Source organism: Rattus norvegicus, chromosome X (genome assembly GCF_021556685.1).
Source record: "Rattus norvegicus strain SHRSP/BbbUtx chromosome X, alternate assembly SHRSP_T2T, whole genome shotgun sequence".
NCBI classification, from domain to species: domain Eukaryota; kingdom Metazoa; phylum Chordata; class Mammalia; order Rodentia; family Muridae; genus Rattus; species Rattus norvegicus.
The window spans coordinates 36,857,400-36,876,436 of NC_141554.1; the positions used below are offsets into that span (position 1 = coordinate 36,857,400).

The 19,037-nt window shown below is 38.4% G+C and overlaps 2 protein-coding genes across 6 annotated transcripts in view; one reads left to right on the forward strand and one right to left on the reverse strand.

Annotated features, from left to right (window-relative positions):
* Positions 1 to 1,791: 1,791 nt before the first annotated feature.
* On the reverse strand, positions 1,792 to 18,241 carry Fancb (FA complementation group B). 4 transcript variants are annotated; one of them, NM_001434340.1, is made up of 10 exons: positions 18,101 to 18,241; positions 16,484 to 16,523; positions 15,368 to 16,390; positions 12,220 to 12,372; positions 11,124 to 11,216; positions 7,723 to 7,866; positions 6,495 to 6,658; positions 3,260 to 3,687; positions 2,908 to 3,142; positions 1,792 to 2,295 (listed from the first exon to the last, which is right to left on the reverse strand). In NM_001434340.1, the coding sequence occupies exons 3-10, from the start codon at positions 16,301 to 16,303 to the stop codon at positions 1,887 to 1,889; spliced, it is 2,562 nt and encodes an 853-aa protein (NP_001421269.1). In that variant the 5' UTR covers positions 16,304 to 16,390; positions 16,484 to 16,523; positions 18,101 to 18,241; the 3' UTR covers positions 1,792 to 1,886. The 4 variants fall into 4 exon arrangements, with proteins under 4 accessions (NP_001421269.1, XP_087456683.1, NP_001178932.1 ...); XM_087600557.1 differs by lacking the exon at positions 16,484 to 16,523 and adding an exon at positions 14,365 to 14,447 and having other exon boundaries at positions 18,101 to 18,234; NM_001192003.2 differs by lacking the exon at positions 16,484 to 16,523.
* A 349-nt stretch (positions 18,242 to 18,590) lies between these two features.
* Positions 18,591 to 19,037, forward strand: part of Mospd2 (motile sperm domain containing 2) — a 41,830-nt gene continuing 41,383 nt past the window's right edge. Inside the window, exons 1-2 of one of the 2 annotated variants that reach the window (NM_001398727.1) lie at positions 18,591 to 18,706; positions 18,847 to 18,916. In NM_001398727.1, coding sequence (NP_001385656.1) covers positions 18,698 to 18,706; positions 18,847 to 18,916 — 79 coding nt within the window. In that variant the 5' untranslated portion in view covers positions 18,591 to 18,697. The remainder of the gene's footprint in view (positions 18,707 to 18,846; positions 18,917 to 19,037) is intronic. The other variant, XM_087600282.1, reaches the window with a different exon arrangement.

Sequence of the window (19,037 nt, forward strand, 5' to 3'; positions counted from 1 at the left end):
CCTGACACTATTACTGATGCTATTGTGTGCTTACAGAAAGGAGCCTAGCATGGCTGCCCTCCAAAAGGCCCAACAAGCAGCAGAAAGAGTCAGATGCAGATATTTACACCCAACCAATGGACAGAAGTTGCTGACCCCTGTGGTTGAATTTGGGAAAAGCTGGAAGAAACTAAGGAGGAAGGTGACCCTTTAAGACCAGCAGTCTCAACTAACCTGGACCCCTGAGATCTCTGACACTGGATATCAGGTAGAATATATCAGCTGATATGAGGTCCCCAACACATACACAGCAGAGGAGTGCCAGATCTGGGTTCAGTCAGAGAAGATGCACCTAACCCTCAAGAGACTGGAAGCCCCAGAAATGGGGAAGTCTGGTGGGGTAGGTGTGGGGGTATGGGGACATCCTCGTGGAGACAGGGAGGGGAGGTGCAGGGGGGTAGGTATGGGATGTGTAACAGTCAGAGGGTGGGCCAGGAGGGAGACTGTGAAATAAGTCTGGACTATAAAGAGATTAAAAGAAAGTGTTAAGTATTAAGTGTTAGACTGGCTGTTGCCAGCAAAGAACAGCTATGGGAGGTTCTGCTCTGTCTCACTGTCTACTATTTCCTCCCAATAAACTCAACCAATTTTCCCCTTCCAGATTAAAAAACAAAGAGCATTTTGGCAAACTGACAGTTGTCAAGAAAATATCCTATATTCTTTTCAAATCATTTAAACGTGCAGATCATTAGGTATTGAGAATTTATGCATGAAACATAAAATATTGTTTTCTACAATCTTTATCTCTTTCAACTAGGAAGACTATCACCATCTTAGTCAAGGATCGATCATAGAACAAAAAGGACCATGCAGAGTCCTTTTGGCCTATACCCTACCCACCTTCCTTTCGTTTCCAGACACTTTTGTGATTAAGAATTCTTTTTTTCAGGGTTAAGAGGGATGGTTCAGTGGATAAGCACTATGTACCAAGACAATAAACAATGACCTGAGTTCAGTGCCCAAGACCCACATGGTGAAAGGAGGATGACTCCCAAAGTGTTCACTGAAGTCCACATGCATACCATAGCACTTGCACACACACACACACACACACACACACACACGTTATTTCAGAAAGAGAAAGTAGTTGGAATTTTTCCCGTTCACATGTCTCACTAGATCTGATACATCAGTTCCTTGATGAATTTTCACTTGAAAATTTGTCTGTACTGAGATCTATAAAGTTTTGTTTAGTTAGAATTTGGTATTTTAGTTTTTTACCTACAGTTGGGATTTCAGAAGGCGTCCAAAACCATTTTCAATTTTCTTTTGCGTGTACCATGCGTGTGAGCACAGGGACGTGCTTGGTATACCTTCCATCTTGTTTGAGATGGAGTATCTTCTAGTTTGCCACGAATGTATCAAGATAGCCTCAGTGAATTTAGGGGAATTCTCCTGTCTCTACTCCTCCCTTGCTATAGAAAGCAGAAGCAGAGAGAGACAAAATGACAACACATGAACTGTTGCTCTACTAGAACTACTATACTGTGTCATCAGAGCTCATAAATGAGCTGGGATAGTGGCACATACCTGCTATTTTGGTACTCAAAAACTGAGGCAGGGAGATTTCTCCAATCATAAAAAGACAAGTCCAGGCTCTATAATGAGTTCTAGGGCAGCTTGGATTATATTGAAAACCTACATCAAACTCTCTCTCTCTCTCTCTCTCTCTCTCTCTCTCTCTCTCTCACACACACACACACACACACACACACACACACACACACAAATAAAGCAAAAAAAGACCCTAGAGACTATATAATAAACTTTTATATTTATATTAACAAAGGATAACAAGAGAGGCCAATAATTATGAAACACTTTAAATCATGATTTTTAAAGTGCAATTACAAATCAGTCAGTGTCTTTACAATGAGGTCTGATCGCAACTGTATCTCAGCTAATGCCAAAGTCATCTCGGCATAGCTGCTGACATTTACTGTCCTATTCAGGTGCTTCAATATTTTTTCTCTCTGAACTTGGCGCTTGTAGTGACGGATTTTGGCCCTTCTCCCTGAAAAAGTCGTGGCCCTATTATCTGTTTTGCTTGTGCTACAGTTATACATACATCCACCTCTAACATACTCGAAGGCAGAAGTAGAAACAGAGCAAAAGGTAACCAGTTCTGCCTCCAAAGTGGATGACAAATGATCAACTAAGAAATCCTCATTTTCAAACCTCAGATATTTGAAGGAACATATTTCAGGAATAACTTTGATGAGATGGTCGAGACACTGGAACAAAACTCCTAGGCTCCTGAAATGAAAGACAAGAGTGACGTGACAGGACTGTGACAACACACAACAGTCACATGCAAAATGCTCTAGCAATCAATTAACATTTACTCATAAATACAAAGATCAAGAGAATCAAAGCGCATGCTTTCATTGATAATATATGAGTTATATAAATTCACGTGTCCTGTGTCAATTAACTTAGTAGCAATTAAGCTATTGGCCTGATTATGTATCATTTGCTCAGTAACAACAGCCGCATAGTTTACTGAATATTCACCACAGTCAAGGGGTAAATCCTAAAATAATTACTAAGTTTAAAAAAAGACTAAAACAGAGACATTAATTTTCTATCCATTCAAGCAATACCAAGTCATGATTTTAACATGTCCTTGCCCAGGATTCTACAGAGACGTTGTTTGATTGTTATTCGTTTTGTTTTGTTTTTTCAACACAGGGTGTCTCTGTATATAGCCCTGGCTATCCTGGAACTCACTCTATAGACCAGGCTAGTCCCAAACTTACAGAGCATCTGCCTCCAGAGTGCTGGAATAAAGGCACACCACCCCCGACTGTTATTGGACCACTCAGACACGCAAACTTCTCTGAACCGGTTTGAACTGGATTGCATTACCTGCAATATATTGTTAAAATTCCTTCAAATGCTGTTCTCTGCTCCCAGGAGAAGAGTGCTTCACAATTTCGTAGCTTTTTATAAAGGTATATTTCTGTGCATTCTTGGATTTTTGCACATTTCATGTGTTTTAAGAGCCATACCTTCATTAAATTGGGGGCATGGGTAGGTGACGTGACACAGAAGGCATACTTGGGCAATGCTGTGAGAAGTGAAAAAAGATTCTCCGTCTGTTCTACAAGAAAAACACATCACAAGTGCTAGCCTTAAATTCTGTCTACTATCAACCATTTTTCTAAATCTATGATTCAATTAAGCAAACACCAACAACCAAAATTACCCCCCAAATTACCTATTGATTGCTTCTTCGGGAATGCCAGTAGGTGGTTCTTACTAAAAAGATCTTGCAGATTAAAATCAAGGTGGCCACAGAAAACATAATCATGCACAGTATTTTTAGGGTTATCTCTGTCACTAACGTTTAGCAGCACAGTGCAAGACAATTTGTTGAATACTAACAGTGGAGAAAGAGACGTTATAGCAGTGATTACGTATGTAGATTCTGCCTTAGCTGACTGTCCGCAAAAAGAGCTTTCCTCTTCCTGGCTACCAGAGGTCAGCTTCATCCTTTTGATCTCTGGTCCTGTTTCCTTTGACAACAAGTATGTTTCTGGAAAAGAATTCATACTCAAACTAATCAACTGACTTTGACACTTCATAAGATGAAAACTGGACCTGTTGGCTTGATCCATTATCAGTGATAAAGTCATCCCATCAGACCTGCGAAAAAAAAGAGAGAAGAGTTTGATTTATTCTACATGTTCTTTTATCAGGGGAGGAGGATGGGGAGGGGAACACCCCTATAGAAGGGGAGGGGGAGGGGTTAGGGGGATGTTTGCTTGGAAACCGGGAAAGGGAATAACAATTGAAATGTAAATAAGAAATAACCAATTTAATAAAGATGGAGAAAAGGGAAAAAAAGGAAAAAAATCAAATAGATGATTAAATGTTTACAAAAAACCCAGTTATTCTCTCCTTCCCTAAGAAAAATCATTTCAAGGCAAAATATTTAAAGTATTGGAAGTAAAAGCCACAGAGATTTGGAAAAGCCTGGGACCTCAGTTATATCAACCACAGTCCTGGGTAGGCCCAACCCCACACCCAAGAGGAGGTGGCTGTAATAAACTAGGTTCGCTGGCTTTTTTTTTAAATAGGGGGGTGGAAGTGGGGTAGGGAGGGAAGTGGAAATAGATCTGGGAAGAGTTGAGGGAGGAGAGTTAATAGGATGAAAACCAATTGTATAAAATTATCAAGAAATAAATAAAATATTAAAAATAAACTAAAAGAAGCTAGTCATTTTAAGTTCTACTAATTTAGAATAAAATACCTTTAACATAAAATATGAAAATACTTCTGTCTTACATTCTCCCAAGAAACTGAAAATTGAACTTAAATATAGATTATTTCTTGTCTTTCAGAAGTTCCTCTCCGATAAATATTTCTCAGTTTAGAACTATGATGTGGGTTGACTTAGGCACATTTCATTCTATCAACATCATCAAGGAACAGCAATACACCCCCAAAGTGAGGATCTACATGGCCTATGGAGCTATATTAAAATTATGCAAAGACCTTTAAAGAAACAATTTATAATAATCATACTGTTGATATTATGATTCTCCAATATCATATACAGATTGTACAATGAAGAAAATAACAATTTTCTTGGCATAATGAAGAACTAAATTTTCAGCAAGAGTTGGGGGAGAAATGGAGATACAAGACTGGTAGTGATAAGACTATGTATACCAAGTTTTTAGTCCAAAGTGACAGTATCAGCATGGATTTCTGCTGGGTTTTATTACTAACAATAAGACGCCACAGTCAACTGACCAACCATAGCTCTCATCTCCACACATAGAAAAAATACCCAGAAACACAATCTACCCAGGTCCCAACAAGCCCCATGTCACGTTCAGGCTTTTATTTCCAACCACAAATCACAATATTTAAGGATGTAAATATATATAACTACTGAGGAGCTTGTCTTTATGAGGTAATTCTGGCTGCTAAATCCCAAAGCCTTTTTACATGCTTCCTGAAAGAAGGCACCATCTATGAAGTATACTCTTAACATAAATTCAAACATCACGCTTGTTAGCATTCTGTCTAAGGTCTGACCCACAGTTACCTGGCAACAGTCAAGTATGGCTGACACTATAAAAGGTGCTGCTTGCCCCTCCACACTCTCTTGCTCTTGCTTTCCCTGCCCTCACTCTCTCCCCATCCCCTACCCCCTTCTCTCTCCATGTGCTCATGGCCAACCTCTACTTCTATAGTTCTCTATTCATTCTCTTTCTTTCTTTCTCTCTCTCTCTCTCTCTCTCTCTCTCTCTCTCTCTCTCTCTCTCTGCCTTTCTTTGCCCCTACTATCCTTTTAACTCCATTTCCCATGCCCTGAATAAACTCTATTCTATACTATGTGTGGCTGGTCCCTGAGGGGGAAGAGATGCCTCAACATGGGCCCGCAGAGGCACCCTCTCCGCCATACCTCACCATGCCTCCATAGAACATAATTCCCCTCTCTTTATCTTTTAATAAACATATCATATGGTGCCGAATCCTACTCTGGGTCAGCCTCTAGATCTAACTCCTGATTTAAAGGAAATAAAGGTGACAGGGAAACATACAAAGGGACATCACAGGATGAAATCAGCAACATCAGCCCATAGAACTTTGCAGGGGGGCAAGGCAGAGTTTCAAAATATACATTACAAGAAAAACAACATACATACTCAGGTTTGCAAAACTTGTATGCTAGAAAATAGATGCACCTAAGTCACCACAGGAAACAGAAATCCCAAACCCTATATGGTCCATTGCCTCACACATCTTAGAAGTTATTGAACGAGCAGGCATGGTAACACACACTTGGAACCCTACTGTAGCTGTAACGCTTGGGACATGAGGGCCAAGAGTTTGAAGCCAGGCTGGGCAAAACAGGCTTCTAGATCAAAGATCTTGTCTTAGGAAACCAAAAAAAAAAAAGAAGAAGAAGAAGAAGAAAAGAAAAAAACCTCACTGAAACAAGATAAACAAACTTAGTGGAAGCCTCCAATTACTTGGACTCCATTACTGTTAGGCTAGTTGAATATACACACTAGCAGAATCATTTCAACTTGTTCTTTCTCTACGTGCCCATTTATGGCTCCCCAGATTCACGGAAACAGTAGATATTATTCTCCTACCCATAATTTCTCGCCCAAAGAAGAAAATTCCTCTATTATCAGAGAATGTTGCTTAACTAGAGACATAGCGAGGGTGAACTGCAGTGTCTTACACAAACCAAACTTCAAAAGCTCAGAATGAAAACAAATAGCTCATTAATATTTTTTGAATTAAGTACATGTTGAAATGAAACTTTGGGCAGAAGGGAACCAATCAAATGTTAAAATTAATGCCATTTACTTTTATTCAACTTTTAATAAGGCTAGAACAATCAAAGTTGCAGTGCCTTGTGTTGACGTCTATTAAGCAGTGCTGGTATGCGGTATTACTGTAGCGTTATTACCTTAAAATTTACTTACGGCTTCAAAGATGTGACTTTCACGCCAACAACTAAGTCATCATCTAGCACATGGCACCATGTCTGCTCTATAACATGTTCTGGCTCTGGAAAATTGTCTGGTAAGTTTTCCTCAGGGGTAGGGACACTGTTTTCATCTTCATCACAGAAGGGAACAAGACCACCCTTAAAGAAAAATGTTAAGATAGAGAACTATTTTAAAATGCACTGAATAACTCAAAATGTATATATAAGGCAAATCAACTTTGTAGCTTTATGACTTGATGAAGCATTTCAGGCCTAAGAACCATAGACCACATCCTTCGGAAGGTAGCCGTGAATATAGCCACATACATTTGTAGATGATTATACCATATTACAATGTCAATAGGTTAGGCACTGCAGAAGCATTTTAAAATAAATTATAATAGGGCATAATAATAAATAATAAAGATAATAAAATAACTTAAAAATTACAGGTTGCACACAATTTACTAAAATAAAATTCATGAAACATACACACACACACACACACACACACACACACACACACACTCAGGTCAAGAGTCATGATCTGACTGGAAGAGGAGCTATCCAATATAGAGTCAGTGGGAACATAAACCTGGATTTTAATAAGGTTTGATAATATATAGCATAAACATGTTGAAAAAAAAACAATCTGTCAGCTGCACTGAGCCCAGAATCCGAACTTCTGCATTAATAAAACTGACTAAATCATCCTTTTATGGGTAGTTTATAGAATTCTGCTGAAGTTTTATCATTATTCTCCAGACCATTCTCAAGTCATTTCCATAAACATGGGATTACAATTAAAATAGAAATCACAGAGTTAGGAAAAATGACTGTACTACTTATTGAATCTATTACTTTGATATCTAAATACCATCTGTGCATCAATACAGTAAACCCTCATGATAAGCACAGCATCCTCGCCAGTTGTAGGAATCTCTACATTTTACAGATAAGGCAAGTGAACTAGAGAGGCTAAGTAACTTGCTTGAAGTCACACAGCTACAAAGTGGCAGAGCTGGCTTTGAACTAAAACAGACTGATAAATTGGGCTCCTGAATCCAATATTTTTCAATGTTATGAACATTGCTCTGCCATTCTTTTCAATCCAATAAGCAATATTTGTCACTTTATTCTAATTTAAATAAAGCCTTTCATAAGTCATACATTGTCAGTTGATTAAGTGATAAAAGGAAAAGAAATCTCATAATTAACTGTACCTGTTCTAACTGTACCTCCTCGTCACTTGGCATACTATCAACGTTCCCATAAACTGAGTTTAAAAGAGCCTTCCAAGAGTTTGCAATAAATTTATCCTTAAATGAGATATGCTGCTGGAATTGGTTAAGAAAAATAAAAGAATTCTGTAAAACAAAAGGAAAAAAAGTCACCCACAATTTCAACAGAAACAGGGTGTATCATCTTGAGTTCAGGAAGTACTTTCTCCATAAAACTTCTGCAGAGAACACTTACAGAGAAAAGCTCTTTTGTTTATAAACTGATACTCTTAACAAAAGAGTTACTTTGTGTTCACAGTAAGATTCCGGAAGTAACCACTACAGAGATTAGTCACCAAGCTGAGACTCTCCATACAGTAAGTATCCATTTTATAATTGAGTTAGTAACAAGTACCACTCGAGACAAAACTGAGGGCTATCAACAGTTACATTTACCAAACAAAACCCCTTTCTTTTAGAAATAATTTGTTTCAAAACAGTGTTCAGATGAGTAAAACCATCACAGATAGATTTAAACTGAAGTTTGAAATTCTGGTCATACACTTTTTACAACAAAAATTTAAAGGCAAGATAAAATAATAATCATAATATGCTTTATTTGGTTTGTCCTGGTACACTCTACTGACAAAACATTTGCTGAAGACTACTGAGGAAACTACCTTTGGCTCAGAACAGGGCATAGAGGGATCCATTTCTTTTACTGTTACAAGATTACTAGATTTTAGCTCTAAGGATGAAAATAATCATGGACTATATTTTGCTACTAAAACAGTCTTGTCATTGGATTGACTGAAGTTGTTTCATTTATATTGACATGTGAGATTGTTTAAATATTAATACAGCTTCCAATAAAATATTCTTTCCATATTTCAAAAACTTTTGACTTCTTTTCTGTTGAACTAAACTTCTTTGAAATCAATGACTAGAGGAGGAGAGACTGATTTATTTCTCATACATCATTACAAAGGGTGTAGTGTGTGTAGTTAATATTTTGAGGCATTTCATGTTGGCCTAGCTCTCCTGGCTTTGGACTGCTCATACTCCATTGCTCATATACTTGGTTACTTATTAATTTAGGTGGGAGAATATATATCCATTCAAGATGGGCTGACTGAAAATGGACTATCTGAAATTAACACTGGCCTCTATTGTTTTTTTTTTCATCCTGTCCCCTGTGCTCCAGGACAAAAAATAGCAAATCTCTAGTTTAAAATATTGTGAAGCTTGGTTATTAAACCAAAAACCTAAAACAAGCTCACTGTAAGAAATTTAATCAATATCAAAGTATTCCTTGCCACCCTTTTGCAGACACATAATCCTGTAGCCAATAGATGGCTTACCTTTCTAGAATTTTCCCACATATATTAAGAACTGTTTCTTTCATCTCCTTTCAACCAGAAATCCAAACAAAAACCTGATATAGGAACAGACTACCCTACTTGACACTGAGCCCTGCTTTAATATTCCTTATTGTGAATTCTACTATGCAGTCCCCAAATGGCATAATTTGGAAAAGTTTGAAGTCTAAAAGTAAAGTCAGCACCCCCAAAACTTTATCCAAGTAAATGTATATACTCTAGGAGCTACCTGGGAGACCTGAACACTTTCTTACTTTCTTTTTTTTCTTTCTAGGAGGTAACACTAACCTGGAGTCTTACCAAAACATTGTTTCTGGATTTTAGCATATTTTGTACATATTCCTGAGACTTTTTACTCTTGTGTGGTTTCTGAACATTTCCTAAATTGGATCATCATGTGTCCATCAGATTTTAAGGTTGCCCCTGCTGTTGTCCCCTAATAGCTGTCAATCTTCCTTTTCAGTGTCTCACAGCAATCCCTCCTAGGAGTACACTCTACTTCTGGTGAGCAGTATTTATTTGTGTTCTGTCTACTTGTGGGATGTTACAAACAACGACATCAACATTTGCTACATACGTAATGGTTTCTTCCCGGTCTGGGTCCTCCATTTTTATTCCCTGCTAATAATGGGCAATGGACTCGAGTTTTAACTCTGAGGCATTTAATCTTTCTGGGACTATATATTTCATCATGAGGAAAATGAGGAGTAGAGGAGGAACAGTCACTAAAACACTTTCCACTTCCCAGATGACCCTGGCTTCTTTTGTGAAGTTGACAAAAAAAAAAAATTAATGAGTGCATGATCTGTGAGGGTACTTCCAACATTAATAACTAAAGGGGGCACGGGAAACTCTGGACGTGATGCAGCATCACCCATAGGCTTAAAGGAAGAAGCACATTAACCCCAGCATACTCTGCTTCCTGGCTACCACGAGATGTGCGGTTGTGCTCCACCATACCCATACTGTCCTAATATGCTGCCTCATCTGAAGCCCTAAGCAACTGCCACTCGCCAGGCAGGGACTAAATTCTCTGAAACTGGAATCTAAAGAAATCCTTCCCTTACAGCAGTGGTTCTTAATGCTCTGTCCCTTTAATATAGTTCTCATGTTGTTGGCAACTGCAACCATAACATTATTCTGTTATAAATGCAATTTTGCTACTGTTAGGAATCACAATGAAAAAAAAAATCTGATATTCGGGGTTATCTGATAGGTGACGTCCAAAGGTTTTGTGCCCCACAGATTAAGAAACATTGCCTTGAACATCATGTTAGGAATATTGTCAGTAATGAAAATGAATACAGTGCAGTACAGCTGGTACATTTAGCTAAAAGCAATCATTCTTTTACAGGGACTTTCATGGTCTTTCTGAATGAGTCTCATCTATGCTGGCTTGGAACTTGGTATGCAGTGACCTTAAATACTTGATTCTCTCAAATGCTGTGGTTATAGGTATGCGCCACCACACCTGACTTTTCACAGCAAGAAGATGGGAGTAGACTGCTACGTGTCTTTTAATCTGCTGTAAGTCACTATATTCATTGTCCCTGTAAGAGACATGCTGTAACATACTACTGATCATATACACCAGAATGCTCCCAAAACAGGCCTTCTTTCATTTGTGCTCATATAGCTTGTCAACCCTACTAAATCCTAGAACAAAAAGTTATCATCTCTAGACAATATACTTATATGTGAAATCAATAGTTTCAGTTATTATTTTTGAGACAGGTCTTGTTGTGTGGCCCTGGCTGTGTATAGACAAAGCTGGACTCAAACTAACAATTTCCCTGTCTTACCTTTTCAATTGCTAAAATCACAGGCCTGAAACACCACAATCTACTTTCATATTATTAAATGCTTCTTACGGCAGGGCCCTAAACATAGAGTTCTCTAAAATACCCTTCTTTTCTAAACACAGAGTTGCTTCATCCTACAAGCAGCTTTCTTTCAATGCTGTGTGCTTCAGTTAGAACTCATGAATGAAAAACACAGAGTTAATCAGGAAACAGAGACACTAACGTCTAATTGGGCTTCCAGTGCTGGAAGCACCAAATAATAATTTTCATGTTCCTCTTCAGCCAGAGGGTCTTCACAGCAATCCAGTGGTTTGGTCTAATGACAGAAAAGATCAACACAAATTGTGAAATAAATTGAAAATTCAGAGGGTCAAAAAAAATGCAAACCACATTTACCCAAAGGACAGTTCTTCATAAAAAAGATATCATGTATTTTCCACATCTGGTAATTAGGCAAGTATCCTGTGGGCCCTGCTGTTACCACCTCACATTTGTATACTGTATCACAAAGTATCAGCTCGTTACTCTCTAGAAAACCCTGGAGCAAAGAACAATTATCTTCATTGTACAAACAAACAAAAAAAATTGGAGAGATTCTTATTCTGCTCAGATCGGAAACTTTGGGGAAAATAATATGTCTGATGAGAAAGGTTTCAAGGTTACGTCATGTCTTCCTTTTCTTTTAAAGCATTTATGGCATTCATTGCATTTGTTTATTTCTGGGGGTGTTTCACAGCACAGCATGTGTGCTGACATGTATGTCGAGGCCAGAGGACAACGGGTAGAAGTCAGCTTTCTCCTGCCATGGAGATTCCAGGCATACAACTCTGGTCATCTGGCTTATCAACCAGTGCCCTCATCACTAAGCCATCATACATCACTCCCTTCCTCTTTTCAGAAGGAGTTTCTTGCTCTTTTATTCCTTCATCAATGCAATATTGCTTACTGGTACAAAATGATACTTCAGAAGCAAAATAAAATCCACTTCCAGCACTACTGACATTTGAGTGACCATTAGCTATGCCATAATACAAGTTTATAAAAAAACCGTGGTAAAAAAAAAACAAACAAACAAAAAACGTGGTCAACTTATATAACATTTGTTGAGAAGGTTAACATACAAAAGATTCAGGGGATATCATAATAGAGTTTTAAAGTATGAAATCATTTAAGTACTAAAATGACTCTCTCTGATATATACATATATCATATTAAATATATAACATATCTAGAACATTGACTAAACAATATAAAAGATATATTATATATCTGTATCTACATAGATATAGTAAAAATCAAACCACATAAACAGAACTTACTGAATACCATATTTTGACAAAATCTGTTACTGTAAATGAGGTCAGCTGATCTGCATCCAGAGAGTCCTCAAAAACGACCAGGACTTGCTCAGTTCCAACTCCAGCAAAGTCATTAACCAGTACCAAGCTAAGTTGTTCCCACTTAGCCACAACCTGAAAGAAAGGCAGTGGTACAGAAAGAGTACAGAAAAAGGATGTGAACCAACTCCTAAGTCCTTCTGTTCCATGCAGTTCTAAACTGGTGACTGCACTCTTGCAAACGACTGATGGAAGTGGCAATATAAAAGCTAAAGATAAAGCTAGTACAGGATCCAAAACCAAATACCAAGACATTTATGTCATATTTGATGAAAGCTTATCTAGAGGCATTTATTGTCCCAATTTCTATATTTAAAAATCTTATGATCTAGGTACAAACTCAAACCCTTCCCATAACTAAAACTTTGGGAAGCCTAACATTTAGCATGAGTAAAACTCTAGCAAGGAGTCTTTTCTACAGCGTGGCTAATTTAAGGATGACCCTATTTCCCGGTAAGCCTCTGTGGGGACGCTGTTTACAATAAGACCAATTATCCAAGGATTTCAGTAGCCCTGATAATTGAAAGGTGATGAACTTAACAGCTTAACCCAGTGGTAGTGGAAGAGGTATTGTTATTATCAGGGACAAGCAGCAGGATACCTAGAAGCATTCTACCTAAATAGAATGATCTGTTACATTTATAATAGAATAGCAGATGGGGAATTTAAAATAGATTTCTTAAAGGCCCATAGAGCTAATTTAACACAAGTATCAGATCACCTCCCTTAGGCAGAATAGCTCAACTCACCACTCAGAATCCAAGGAAAATAGAAATGTTACCTAGATGACACAGGGAGGTAGCTTATGCTTCAGAAGAATGTAAATAGGGCACTTCAGTCTACATAATGAAATATCAACTCTGGTCCTACAATCCTACTTTTTAAAGCTATGATTCTTTGCTTGTATAGGAAGGCAGCATATCTGAAAATCCACTTGCCTTCCCACAGTTATGGGGTATAATGAACTGAAGATAGGAGACACTCACTGACAATCAAAATTCATTTCATGAGTTCAGCTCATGTGTTAGACAGTCATGTTGGTGAGATTTTATGGGTGTAGATCCTGAGTTTCCTGGGACTTCTAGGGCATTTAAACATCAAAGAACTATCCATGAATGTCCATGCATATTTATAATGAATCTTTCATGCACTGCTATTTAATACAAATACAATTGAACCAAAAATAAGAAGCACACATATATTTTTAAACTTTCAGTAAAAAGGTAAAGACAATTTTAATGTAGTCACCTCTCAGTGTAAGTGGAAGATTAGCTCCTAAACCCTCTGTAGATTAAAAATTCTTGGATTTTTATTGGTATAGTATTTGCATATAATGTACAGCCAAGCATGGTGGTACATGGCTTTATTCTCAGCACTCCGAAGGCTGAGGCAGGTAGATATCAGAGTTCACGCCAGCCTAGTCTACAAAGTGTATTCCAGGACAGCCAGGGCTACACAGTGAAACTCTGCCTCAAAACATCAATAATAATAATAATAATAATAATAATAATAATAATAATACCCACATCCTGCCATATACTATAAAACATCTAGATTGTTTAAAATGTCAAATGCAATGAAAGTTCAACATTACAGTGGCTATATTAGTTAGGAAGTAGGGACAAGGAAAAAGTTCATAAATATTCAATAAAACCCCAGTTTATGTGAAATGTTTTAAATCTGTAGTTGGCAGAATCAATGTCTGTAGAACACTTAGATATGGAGGGCTGATTATTGAATCCAGTATATCCAGAATATTACCATTTTAACTCAATATAATCAATTAAGAATCACAATATGTTACTGCATTTTTACTAAATACTTTTTTTTCAAAGACAGGGTTGTATTAGTTCAGCCTTGTTTTGCCCACTGTTGAGATGTGACACTATACCCAGCCCTTTACTTAAGTCTGAAGTCTCAGGTTGATTTCATATTTTTAATACATTTTAATTCAAAGCACTCACATTTCAAATACTCAATAACTCCTTAGGGCTAGTGGCTACATTAGTAGAGTATGACTACAAAACATATGAATCTTCTATTGAAAATACAAATATCTGTGCATACCTGACAATGGGCTCAAAATTGAAATGTTCACTAAAGAGATTCTTGTCAAAACGTGCAGAGACAGTTTCCACTTGAGAGAAAGCCTAAGAGAAAATGTAGTCCTATCACTGAATTAAATATCTCTGGGGCTTTTAGGAAGGGCTTGTCTGGGAGCAAAGAAAATATTTGATGACTTAGATTTTCATTATTTACTTGAATGTTTGCTCATTTGTATTTCTGTCATCTACATCAATTCTTTCCTGGAATAAAGTAGAATCAACAACTTCCTGGCTAAAACAAGGAAAGATTCTATATGGGCACAGAACTGCTATGAGAGATATCATTTTAGTATTTAATAAAGTATTCATTCTATTCTCTAAAACCTCTCACCGAAGGCCATAAATAGTAAAGGCTCAGAATTCAATATTAGGAAACACTCCATTCCAATATAAATCCCACCATATATATTGTTTTGCCTTAATTGCTAAGTATAATTATTCAAATATAATTACTGTACTTCCTCTAACTTTGGCATTCCAATATGCTTACATTAATAGAAATTATAGTCATAATAAAAAGACAAATGTAATTAAAGTTATACGTGATGCTTCTAAAATCAAAGCCTTTATGACTTCAAACACCCAGGCCCAAAACCACCATCAGGAATACGGGAAACTTCAAGAAAGAAAGAAACAAATAAAAAACAACAACAAAAACAAAAACAATGAATCGTCTACAAAGACTAATGATTAAAAAACTGATTTACAAAACGTGAATGCTTAGAAAGTCGAAAAATCAGGATGGTACGGTGGTAGCACAAGGCTGTAACCCTAAGACTCAGGAGGCCAAAAAAGCAGAATGGAAAATTTAAAGCCAGCCTGAACTATACATATATATTAAGCCCTCATTCTGTTCCAAAACAAAAAAAAAAAAAAACAGAACACAAAACAAAGTAAAACACAAGAAAAGAAAAGCCCGAGGTTACCAACGGAACTCTTAGAAGGTTGAGATTAAGCCCTTGTACCTTAAATTTCTTTTCTGAAACAGCGCAAGCCTTGGACAGGAATGACACGATGAAAAATCGGTTTCTTTTCCCTGCATCTAGAATTTGAACTGAACGGGGATCTAGAAATGGAAGCTGACAAGTTCTTACGGGAATGCCATTCTGGAACAAAATAAGCTGATTCTTTCGCGTCAGGGCAATCAGAGACATTTTTAACTGCTTGTTCACCATCTCGGCTGCACAGACATGCACACGAGTTACCACAGTACTGTAAGCCAGAGGGATCAGGTAACTATTGCTTAACATTTCTTGACTTTTAAGAGCATATGCACAAAAGCTGGAATTGGAAAATTCATAATCTGATTCTGAAAGCTTGCGGGTACATTTATATTTATCCCCAGATGGATCTGCTAGCCCCAAGAAACCTAAGCCAAAATTTTCAATCTCACCTATCCACTCGATTGAGGAAAGGCTAACTGATATATTAGTAACTTTCCCAATTTCGGAAGAGATATAGAAGAATTGATTGAGATATTGCCAAAAAACTATAGGGCCATCAAAGATCTTTGCCCTCTCGTCCAATGCATGGTTTAGTTCAAAACTCAAAAGTTTTTCCAACTGGTTGGGACTGTGAAGAAACAGTATATAATATTTGAAAGCTTTGCTATTGTATTTTCTACATTGTATCAAAATGCAAGGAAGGTTAATTCTAGTTCTGAAATCTGACACACAGTTACAACACAGAATTTTTAAATGAGAATCTTTCTCATTGATGTTTAAAAAAACTGTGGATATCAGAAGGAATGTACTAGTTTCTCTGTCAAATATCATCCTTTTGACACCTAAGACAGATGGATCTGTAGGCTTTTCTAAATCTGCAAACTCTCCTCCAGACAACTGAAAAACAAGGACTTCCCCATTATAGCACAAGAACTTTGCTTGCTCATTAAATGGCATTGCTTGTTTGCCAACCACTCTACTACATCAAGTCTCTGTGTTGAACCAGTTCCAAAGGCAAATGGATTCCAGCTGAGGCCTTTAATCCTAAAGAAAAAAAAAAAAGAGAAAGACTGAATAGAACAGACACCAGTACAAAACATATTTTGTTAGAAATCTATCATAGGCTATGAAACGGACCTTTGCTGACCTTGGCCTCTTAAGTCTTCTTCCTCTGCTTCTGAAATGGGATTACAGGTATGTATCATGTACCTGGTGACAATGTCATACTTACTTAAAAACAATTCTAAGACTGAATAACTAAGAGAAAATACTTGAATGTGTTATGAGGAGAAGTTTTATTTAAATGTCCTATTTAAAGTGCTGTCTGTCAGAGAAATGGAAAAGGTGTTAGCAGTGCAAGCCTGAACAAGTGGGAGGAGCAGAGTTCACTAAGTAAAAAAACAAAACAAAACAAAACAAATCAAAAAACAAAAAACAAAAACCCTGATATCCTGATGTGTCCTGCATTCCTTTCCTGAGATGGGAGACAGAGACAGACCCTCCTGAAGGCCCACAGGAATAAACCTGGAATATTTTAAAGCAGAAAGAGAAACTAGAAAGACTCTGCCTCAGCAGGGTAGAAGGTAAGAACAACTCCAGAAAAGTATCCTGTAACTGTGACATTCATATGTGTGCCTTGGACACACACACACACACACACACACACACACACACACATACACACACACGTAAGAGAGATGGCTACAGAATTTAACCGTGCAATGAACTGAAATGTGTATCTTTGGATTTCCAACCTTACCCCAGAGAAATGGACCCACATATAAAGCAATACTACTAGGTGGAAATATATACTGCACTCCTATTTGCAATGTAAAACTTGAAAATCTGAATGATTACCAGTAAGAAAGTAAACAGACAGAATATCACACTACAGTTAAAGGGAATGCAATCCTTATCACAGGGGTTGAATCTTAATAAAGAATATGGGTATCAAAGCAGGGAAATGGAGTCTAGGGGAGATTTTAGTTACTTAAATATTTTTATGAAAGTTTTTGAACAAGTTTTAAACAATGTGTTCAGTTTTTCCCAGAAAAACACTAATATTGAAAACCCTGTGGTACATGATGGGAGGCTTGGGTTGTCTTTTTTGGTGGATGGGAAGGGCTGCTGTGGACTGACCTTTAGCATGCACTGTACCGGTGAGCTATAACCCCAGTCCCTGGGAAAACGTTTTCTACAATTTACAGGTCGAGTAGTCTTCAGTATAGATCGATTTTTAAGAAAGGCAGCATTGTTGTGTTCAAGTAAACTAACAGGCTAATAAAGTTTGTTCCAGTACTTTATAAATCTAAGCTTTTACTAGCCTTGGCAATGTTCGCATTTTACTCTGGATAGGCATTGTGACTTGTCCTGCAAGTTTGGCAGCATCCTTGGCTTTTACCCATTAGAAATCAGTTACACTCCCATTCTCCAGCTGTGACAACCACACATGCCACTTACATGGCAGAAACAAGAGTCCTACCCACAACTCGTCATGCACAAGTACCTTAATATAGCATCTTTCCTTTTAACTTTCTATAACCTCTTGAACTCGGAGTTCAAAGACATTTGCCTTGTGAGCATCTTAGTCCACAACTGTGGTGGCTATACCTGTAATCTCGATTAGAGAGACAGACACAGGAAATTCCTGTCTGAGAGTGGAGGCCAATCTAGGCTACAGACCAAGCTGCAGGTCTGCCCCACTACAGCAAAAAGCCTTAACAGAAATAATCGCTGGATATAGCGAATACTCACAATGCAAATTATCTGCGAGCGGTCAGGAAAACAAAACAAAACAAAATAAAACAAAACAAAACTAGGTCTCCAAGGCAGCCAATTCGCCACGTTCCAGATCCACCAAGTAACTCCGAACCTCCCGCCCGCGCACTGCATGCTGGGACAACCGGCCCAATAGTTGACTGAAAAATTCAGGCGGCAAAGCGGGCTGGAAGTGGTTGCCAGAGGGGACCTGAGCGGGGCGGAGCCTCCGAGTGGTTGAAGCAAATGGCCAGCTGAACTGTAGGGGCTGAGCTTCAGGGAAAGCATCAGAGTGCTCCAGGCTACTGGGGGCGGGACAGCAGTTCCAGGAGGACGTCGGCAGGCGGAGTTTCTCCTTAGAGAAGCAAGTGGGAGCCCAGCAGAGCACATATTCCCGCCTCTACCCCCGGACAACACTATAGGATTGGACACTGTGAAAGCACTTCCTTCTACGTTCTGGTGTCACGCGACCCCCCTCCCCCTCCCTCCCTTCTTGGTCTACCTTTGGGCTGGGCTGGCTGGTGATGAGACACTTGACTGCCGGCTGTGGAAGGAGCGAGGGCTACAACTACAATCGATTCCGCGACTGTGACCATGGCCGAGGTGAGCAGGATCGCAGAGCTGCTGGGCCCGTGGGCCTTCCAGGCCCACGGGCCCGTGTGCTCTGGTGCAGGTAAGCTGTGTTGGGAGTGATCTGGGTAAAGACCAAAATCATCTAAGGTTTTGTTATGTCTCCCATCCAGAATAACGCTCAGAATAAAGCCAAGCTAATCTCTGAGACCCGGCGGAGATTCGAAGCTGAGTATGTGACAGGTGAGCATGCTTTCTGTGACTTGAAGTGGGGTATGCAGTGAACACATCCAACTTTTGCTGGCGTGTTTGTGGGTGTTTTTGCCGGGAGATGTTAAGAGACCTTTACAACCCTCACTGGAAA